General features: G+C 41.5%; 1 protein-coding gene across 1 annotated transcript in view; it reads right to left on the bottom strand.

The window, feature by feature from the left end:
- Positions 1-1,261: 1,261 nt before the first annotated feature.
- The window catches only part of zc3h3 (zinc finger CCCH-type containing 3), a 64,177-nt gene continuing 56,290 nt past the window's right edge, over positions 1,262-9,148 (bottom strand). The window contains exons 10-12 of the mRNA XM_084356185.1: positions 5,602-5,765; positions 5,345-5,502; positions 1,262-1,526 (exon numbers count right to left, since the gene is read on the bottom strand). Of these exons, the coding sequence (XP_084212311.1) occupies positions 1,495-1,526; positions 5,345-5,502; positions 5,602-5,765 (354 nt within the window). The 3' untranslated portion in view covers positions 1,262-1,494. The remainder of the gene's footprint in view (positions 1,527-5,344; positions 5,503-5,601; positions 5,766-9,148) is intronic.

The following is a 9,148-nucleotide window of genomic DNA, read 5'->3' as shown; positions in this document are numbered from 1 at the left end:
CATGATGACTTGTGATTCAGCATGAAATCCTCGTAAATTCAGTGTATACCATTTTGACAAAGCTATACTTAGTTAGACTACATTTAAAACTTGTATACATGCTTTACCAGCTGTACCAACTAACATTAATTAGTTGGTATTTTTCCTGTTTGTGCTGTTTTTTGTGAGGTAAAACACTCTTTAAATATGTAGGAAACCTTACTAGTTATTTGTCATAATCTGAGTACGGTGGGCAGAGTGACACTGTGCAGGAATTCTCTCAATTAAGGGACTTGGGATCTTACTACCATTTTGCATTTACAATACAATACAATACAGTAACCTGTGGGTCACCATTACGTTTCAGTTTTGGCCCTCGAGGGGAAAAGTTTGGTCACCGCTGCTTACAGGGCTTTTGTTACATTCTACATGTTTCTGTCCCCCCCAGAGACATGTTCACATCATAGAGCATGAACATGCAGAGAGGGCAGTCAACGAGAGAGAAACAATGAGATTTAGCTTTTACATGGTTATTATGCACTACTATTTTCCTGTTGATCGTATCATCAATAGGTTTACACCACTCCTCTCAACCAAATTGAAAATTAAAGGTAGGGAAGGCGTTTCTGGAGAAAGCTGGTTGATTGTTCAGTTTCATTCCCAGGTCTTCAAATACTGAAGCTTTGGTTTGGTATTCCTCATGACATTCTAACCCAAAGCCATCTGTATTTGATGACCTGGGAATGCAACTTAACAATCAACCAGCTTTCTCCAGAATCGCCTTCCCTACCTTTTTAATTTTTATTGGGCCAGTCTCTTCTGACTGAGATGGCTACACGTGGCATTTTTATTCTGACAGGGCTACTATTGCAAATATTAGTGGAATAATTGAGTTTAATTACAGATGAGCACAGGGAGCATTTTATTTTGTGTAAGTGGAAGAAAAAGGGTGTTTTCAAATGTGATGTATATGACTTCAAACTATGGTAGTTTTGATACGAAGGAAAAAATAGACTTATTTCTGTGTGTGAATTCTTTCAAATCACACACACATAGCTCATAGCATGGTGAGGATGAAGTCACTGTCCACTCATGTGTCTCGTCTGCGGGCTTTAAAGTGAGGGGCACTGCTGCTTCTGTCACCACCTTCCCAATGAAAACTCTCACAAACACGCTCGGGTCATGTGACGACACCGGCACTCCCAAACAGAAACACACTCACAGCCTATAAACACTCTCACAGCACTGACTTCATGTGTCAAAAAGAGTCTGTGAAACAAGATACAGCAAGAGTTTATATTTTATTTGTCTTCTTAAAATTTACAAAACCTGATGAGAAAATCTGTATTGTAAACACCCAAATTGATATGTTAAACAGAGTTAATGATATAGAAGATAAAACTTTCAGGCCCTGAGTGAAGAAATTCAGAGGAAGAGACACATATACAGTACACCTGTCAGGAAAAACCTGGAGCACAGTGTTTTTCACCTCCAGTGCTGCTGGTCTCTGTCGTCTCACAGCCGAGGCTTGATCTGCAGTTTTTTCTCTGTGGAAGAAAAACAGCAAATTAAAATGAAAAGACGAGTATTGGCAGAATTTAAATGACAAAAAGACTGTATGTGTCTGTTCAGTCATGTGGAACTGACTCTGATCTTCTGTGTGTTGCATCCTGCTGAAACACTGAGTGATGACATCTCAGCTGATGAGTAAATGAGGAAGAGAACAGGACAACAGGGATGGATGAAGGTGTGTGTGTGTGTGTGTGTGTGTGTGTGTGAGGTTACAGTCTGGCAGTGATACATTGCATTTGAGCTAATTTATGCAAAGTGAAGAGGAGCTTGTTTGGCTTAGTTCCACCTTTAATGAGGCTCTGGGTGGTGCAGTGTGTTACTGAAGGACCAGAGTGTCATTAGTAATACTTAAGAGCACAAACCAGCAGTGGGTGGAGCGACGACGAAATGATTCACACGTGTGTTTGAGTAGTAAAATACTACAGCAGCTCAGTTCTAGAGCTGTAACTAACAGTTTTTTCATTATCCATTAATCTGTTGATTACTTTCTGTTTTATCGTCAACAAAATGTCAGAAAATAGTGAAACAAGTTTCCAGAGCTCAATGTGAGTCCATTTACAAAGACATAAAACAGAGAAGAGCATCTAATTCACACAATGTAAAAGTTGTAACTAGACACTGCTTGGCATTTCTGCTCGACATGTGACTTTAAGAGCTGATCAGTTATCAACATCGTTTAGTGTCCTGTTGATTGATGCCTATGTTTATTTTTACAGTAGGAAGCAAGACGTTTGTACAATCTTACACCCTACTACATTATCTTTCCTTAGATTCCTGATTAAAATGACAAAAAACATCAGCATAAAAGCAAGAAAACAATGAAAAGAAAAATATAGAGTAACTTATGCTGGGCTCTCCTCCACCACATGTAAACACCATAAATAAATGCTCCAGACAACTTTAGAGTTTCTGGATTTGAGCAACACATTCCTTTGATAGGATATGAGGCCTAAATATGCCAAAAAACAAACAGAAACTTACAAGAACTAATATGAGAACATCTGCTGCAACAACATTATTAGAAATTTGGGCTGTTTGTGTAAGTGAGTGGAGAAGGTCAGAGGTCAAGTTGACTCAGGTCAGGTCAAAGGTACTGCTTGTTTCCAAGCAGAGGAGACTAAATATAAACCATGAAAGAGAACGGAAAAAGTAAGAGTGACCAGAAACATCTCCTACAGATTTGTCAGCTCCAGGTTCCTGATGTTTTTAAATAGTGAGAGGAATTTCAAGGACAGAAAAAAACGTTGTTGTTTTGGTATTAGAGTATTAGAGATTGGTATCGGTCATTGCTGATGGTAGGCCAGAAAGGCTGCGTTGGTCAGTGTGGTGTGGGAGGACTTCCAGGAGGACTATGAAGACTGACTTTCTGTTGGCCTTAAGGAAGTTCTAAAAACTGTCAGACGACTCAGGAAGGACAAGCAGGAACTCAACCAACAGTTCCTCTGTGTTTGAAAAGTCAGGGAAAGCCTCAAGCTCATCAGTGTTGATGAGATTTGTGCTGAGATACTGAGGGCTCTGTCTGGAGACTGTTGGGCTGTCTTGGCCAACATGTCTTTCAATGTTGCATTGAGGTTGGAGACGGTTCCTGAGGAATGGCAGACCAAGTTGTTTGTTCCCATTGTATAAAAAGGGAGACTGGAAGGTTCTCCTATTAACAGGGTATCACACTGCTCAGCCTCCAAGTTGAAGCTTATGCAAGGGAGCTTGAAAGAAGGCTCAGACTCACAGATAATCTCATTGAGGAGGAGCAATCCAGACTGCACTGGTTGAGGAACAGTGGACCAGCTCTTTGCCCTTGCAGGGTTTCTAGAGGGGTCATGGAAGTTTGCCCATCTAGTCTATGACTTGGAGATGGCTTGTGACCATATCCTCCAGGAGCCTTGTAGGGGGCGCACTGGGGTGGTTGGTATGAGCCAATCAGTCCTTATATAATCAGAGGGAGAGCTGTGTCCTGCTCTAGGCAGGAATTCAAAAACATTTTCAGTGGGTGTTAGGCTCTGCCAGGTGGTCACCTGTTCTGTTCCTGAATTTCATGGATAAAATCTCAAGGTGCAGCCAGAGGGGCCTGCATGTCCAGTTTGGGGATCTCAGAATTACTTCTCTGCTCTTTGCAGATGATGTGGTTCTGTTGGCTCCATCCAGCGGTTTTAAGTCAAATGTGAAGCAGTCGACTTGAGAGTCAGCACCTCCAAGTCTGAAGCCATAGTTCTCAGGCAGAAAACGGTGGACTGCTCCATTTGTCCAATTTATTTAGAAGATGATCAGGTTTGGGAAATCCTGTGTATGTTGAGTCAATAATGACATATAGACCCTTTATAGATTCAGTTTACAAAATAGATGAGTTTAGCCTAGAAATCATCAACTATGACTGACTGGAACAACTGATGAACACAAAAGAAAATCTCAGCAATACCTAACTGCAGATCTTCTAAAAATGTGCAGTTAAGAGGAGTTTGATGATCCATGTCTGGCTTTTCCACCGAAGCAGATACAAATCTGTTGTCTCTCATTAGTTCAAGTCTCTTGGGACGTTTTCATTTTGTTCAATGAAAAACACCTCTGTCACCACTTTAGCCAAGACGAAATTCAATCTGATTTTACGGGAAAGTAGTACACATTTGTGGAAAACCTTATTCGGCCTTTTTATGACATTTCTTAAAGGACATGTCTTTGCTAATTTCAAGGAAATCTTAAAACAACCAAGTGAAGTGTTTTGTGGCGTCAGCCAGAATGTATTTGTGCGTGTGTGTCCAGCCTGCAGAGGCAGGTGGATGGTCAAGCCTGGTGGGAAGCGGAGGATGGGGGAGGGGGTTTGAGGGGGGAGGCAGCTTCTCTCCTAATCCTCTATCTGTCAAGTCTGTCAACAGAGAGCTCAGCTGTGCCTCCGTCCACCCCAAAACCTAAATATTATTACCTCTGTCCTCTGAGCATTATTACTCCTCCCATGAGCATCATTACATTCACTCTACAGCCCCGCTCTGATCATCATTATCTGTCTGCAGCTCAGACGAATCACCACTCCCCTTTCACACGATCTCAGGCCTAATCCTGTGGCTTTCATGACAAACATGATCCTTCCACAAAACGTCTCTGGTCAATATGACTGACAGTCAGCAACTTTACATTAAGTAAAGGAGTTAGTCCTCTTAAGGAATATTCTATTTTTTGACGACTTGGATGTAGTTTTCCCCTTAATTCCTATCAATTTAAACTTTATTTCCCAGATTTGGAGATGTGGAGTCCAACAAGGGCAGAAATAGGAGCTGTCGGACAATCGCACAAGTTGCAGACAAACCAAATTTAATCAGATCATTTAAACTGCTTATTTGGAAGTGAAAGTGGAATTTGGCGCTTTCCTAATGTCAGCTATAATCCCTAATGCACATAAAACAAGTGTGCAAATATGGTACATATTGTAGGTAAAAGTTGAGCCAAGATGTCTGCAAAATCGAATAGATGTTTATAACAGATGTAAAGATGTTTTCTTAGGTTTTTTTTCACAAAAAAGAAAACATAACTGTGTAATGTGACCACTGGACTTGTTTGCAACATCCCCATCAGTATTTTAATGTTTTGTTTTTGGAGTTTTTTTGTTTTTTTTAAAGGAAGATGATATTGTTGTTGTGTGGGCTGCACTGAAAAAGAGGAAAAAAAACAGAGCTCCTCTATGGTGTTTAATAAGTCTCAAAACTCACGCACATAAAAACTCTGAAGCTTCGAAGCCCCATACATGGTATTCGAGGCAGTCCTACTCTAAGGTGCTCTAAGTTTGTTGAGTAGCGTCTTTCCGTACCTTTAACCTGTGAGGTCTCAGCAAGTGGTGTGTCGGGTGCGTCTGCCTCCTCTGGGGAGCTGGAGAGGGAGATGAACGATGGCAGTACCAGAGGACCTTTGGTGGGCATCCCTGCAGCTGCCTGAGACCCCGCCGGGATGATGATAGAGAGGCAGGGCCTGGAAGAAAGAAAAAACATTAAAAACTACGTTGAAGGATTTTAAATTCATAAATGAATTTAGATGATGATTCTACTCGGTACAATCTGCTTCTGTAACCTCTTGGAGGGCTCCTTGATTCGGGCTCTCTTGGCAGGGGTGGTGGAGGTGTTGCTGGTGCTTCGTTTGGCTCGTTGGCGGTGCTGAAGCTTACAGCGGGCTCCTCGAGGGCAGGATCCCGTCTTGGAGAAGTCTGGACACATCAGAGTGTGTTTCTTCTTACACTGGAGGTTTGAAAGAGGTAGACAAAAACACAGAGGCACAGGTTTCAATTGTAACAGCTTATTCAAAGAAATGTAAGTCCTGACACTGCTACAGCACTCGAGTATGTGTGGATTTGGTTCAAGTCTTCATTAATATATGTGTTTTGTGATTTCATGTTTTTTTTTTTTGGCAATTTAACTTTTGTGATTGTGACAGAGATACAGTACAAACAGGAAATGCAGGAGCACCCTTTTCAAAGCTCAAATCTTCACTGTCGCTGCTACAGTGCAAAAAGTGTGAGGATGCACAAGCTTGACTGCACGTCAAGGTGTAAATAACGTCTTTTCAAATCAATTTGGGATCTCTGGGCTTCCGGAGACTTGGATTACACTGGGTGAGCTGTATGGAGCCATTTTTATTCTACATTTTAAACAAGACCCCAGCTACTTCAGTTGTTTAGGAGAATGCTGCAACGCTGTTTTGCTGTGACTGTGACTGTGACTACAGAAATTCAACCAACTCCTAATCTTTAAATCCAATCTAAAATAACTTCTAAATCTTAAAACCTAAATGGAAGCTCGAGAGTAAATAATGTTTTTTAAGTTTCTTTAACAAGGTGAAAGTTTTCTGTTTTGAATAATGTGCCTATGATTTCACTACACAAAGTTAAAAATGTGTGTGACAGCATTTGAAGTAAGCAAAGGGATTAGCTGCTTGATATTTTGTTCTTTTATTCCATCCACTCTTTTCGACAGACAGTCTTTCCGTCACCCTCTCCTTTATCATACCAGTTGAGCAAGTGGGTCACTGTTAGCGTCATTCTGGGAAGCATTGTGCATGAGAGAACGAGCTTACACATGCATGTTTGCAACGGAGTGTGTATGACAGTGTAATAAGGGTGTAAATTGGTAGCTTCATTCTCCACGAGATCCGATCCCTCCCACCTGTCAGAAAAGCTAATTATATTCACTATGGCGTACAGGCTGCGAGGAGTGTGTGTCTGTGAGTGCAGGGGTGAGGAGTGCGGGGCTGGGAAGCAGATTGGTCCAGAAATAGAGCGTGTATCGGGGGATGTGTGTGTGTGGAGGGGAGAGGGATCCTGAGATCAATTTTCCAGGACGCTGTGGTCAACTCTCTCTGGGGCCCAGCAGCCCTGACTCACTGCCATCAAAGCCCCTCTCACTGCCCTCACACCCATGTTCCTGCACCCTTGGGTGCCAGGGCGGCCCCGGGTCAGCTCGCTGTCAAATGTTTCCCCGGATCATCTTATAGGGCTGCGGCTTTGACACCACATTTCGCTCAACAAATCAGGTTTGCTGCTGGTGTCAGTGATGTTTTATCTGGTGTCTGACATCAGTACTGAACCAGGTCATGGTCAGGTCTTGATAGGGCTGAGATACACTGATGTTTACAAATCACAGTTGAGCAGGCTTTGGTTGCATGTTCGGAGAGCAAAAGAGGCAAAATGCACTGACTGAATGCAATCTCTGAACCCATCAGTTAACGTCTGATGTCGATTAAGCTTCTTATTAGATTTGTTTAAATTAATATAGATTCATATGCAGATAAATTAAAATAAAAGTCATCGCTCAACTCCAACTCCATTCTCAAATCTCAAGTTACTAATCAGACTGTAAACAATGACAGGTGCCCAGAAGAGGCAGTCTTGACCTGGATATTAGTTATCACACCCTGGATACTCAAGAAGCCCCAAAACATTGGGCGTTGCTGCCAGAGCCAAGTCACTGGTTTCCATTTGATAGTGCTGAGCATTTCCTATTGACAGGTAAACTGCAGTTTTTGATTACGACCTGTAGCTGTGTCTGCAGTCCTCACGATGACATTTTGTGCATTTGCAAGCTAATGTGGGGTTCTCATTATGGTTACCAAACTCACTTTTAGTTTTGTGTGGCTGTATGAAGATGTTTCTGATGTTTAAAAAAATGTTTTCTGCTCAACAAAAAATGTTTGATTGCATCTTTTCACATAGATAGATTTGTAAAAACATTATTAAGCTGAACTTTTTAAGCCATAATCACGCAGTCCAATGTGATGCCTAACAACTCCACAATACAATACATGTAACTTTGTCAGGAATGCTTAAACCTCCCAGCCTACTCCTGTGCACCAACGGAAAAAGGGCAGAATCAAAAACTGTATATTCTTGACCGTTGACTGTAAAAGCTCAGTCCACTCCCCACAGCTCCATACATCCTCATATTCATAAAAAGACACAGAGAGAGAGAGAGAGAGAGAGAGATGGGAGGAAAAAGCTAAAGTGGACAGAACATCTTTATCCCACACCAAGTTAACAATTTTCCACTTGATTTAAGGAATGCTGGGATATCTCTGGGGCCTATTAGAGAGCTCTCTGCTGGGCCAAAACCAGGAGGAGTCAGCACATTTACCAAGAGACTGAGAGAATGAGCAAAAGAAGCAAGAAAGAGAGAGCGAGAAGGAGGGAGGGTGGGAGATGGAAAAGACAGTAAAATAAAAAAGGGGCATCACATGCATTTACATTTTGGGCATGAAGCCGACACTCTTGTCTCGAGCAGAGAACAGCTCGGGTTGCTCTGGTATTAACATACAGAGTGTAGTGTTAAGAAAATTAAAGTTCACACTAATACTACACAACTAAATTGTGTTCAGACCGACATGAGCAGTGCATCAAAAACATGCTGCCTCCTCATTCACTTCATCAAAGAACGCACTATGGTAATTGTCATGATTTTCAAAATCCACAATTTGATTTGTCTTTCGATTTTAAGGTCATGATTCGATTCAATTTTCGATTTTAATGTTTTTGTGTTAGACTATCAAGTCTTGCTTTGTAAACGTTAACAGATCATTGGCTTTGTGCAAGCAGGCTGTTTTTTGCATTTGACACGTCAGAGAAAAAAAAAAGGGAAAATGTTGCTGCTGGACTAAGTCTCTCTGTCCTGTTTATTATTTTCTTACTAAACCTGCCCAGTTAGCTGTGCTGTGTTGTCTTTGAAGTGTGTTTTCCCTCCTTCGGACATGCACTTATTTGTTTACCTCACAATGGCCCTGATGGAGAAGAAGGGACATTCTAATATAAAGCCACTTCTACCTCGTTGCTGTGAGGATGTATACGACTTTCTCCAACAAGTTACGTGACATTGTGGCAAGCAACACTTTGTTTTTGTCAGTATCTGTAATCTTGGTGGGTCTCACAAGAGAGATCTCATAAACTAGAATAATGACTGTCTCCTCTATAAAAATGTAAAAAAGCTATAAAAACCCTTCATACTCATGGAGCTATCACCAAACTGGAATTCCTGGATTGTATTTTATCTTTTGCCCTGCACCTGCACACAATAAAGCAGCCTCTTGCATTTTTTAACACAGTGAGCTATTTCTGATCTTTAAACACACACCAACT

The sequence above is a fragment of the Pagrus pagrus genome (genome assembly GCF_965226575.1).
Source record: "Pagrus pagrus genome assembly, chromosome: 6".
Taxonomy (NCBI): domain Eukaryota; kingdom Metazoa; phylum Chordata; class Actinopteri; order Spariformes; family Sparidae; genus Pagrus; species Pagrus pagrus.
The sequence above is the reverse complement of the archived record's forward strand: the minus strand, read 5'-3'. Positions and strand labels throughout refer to the sequence as shown.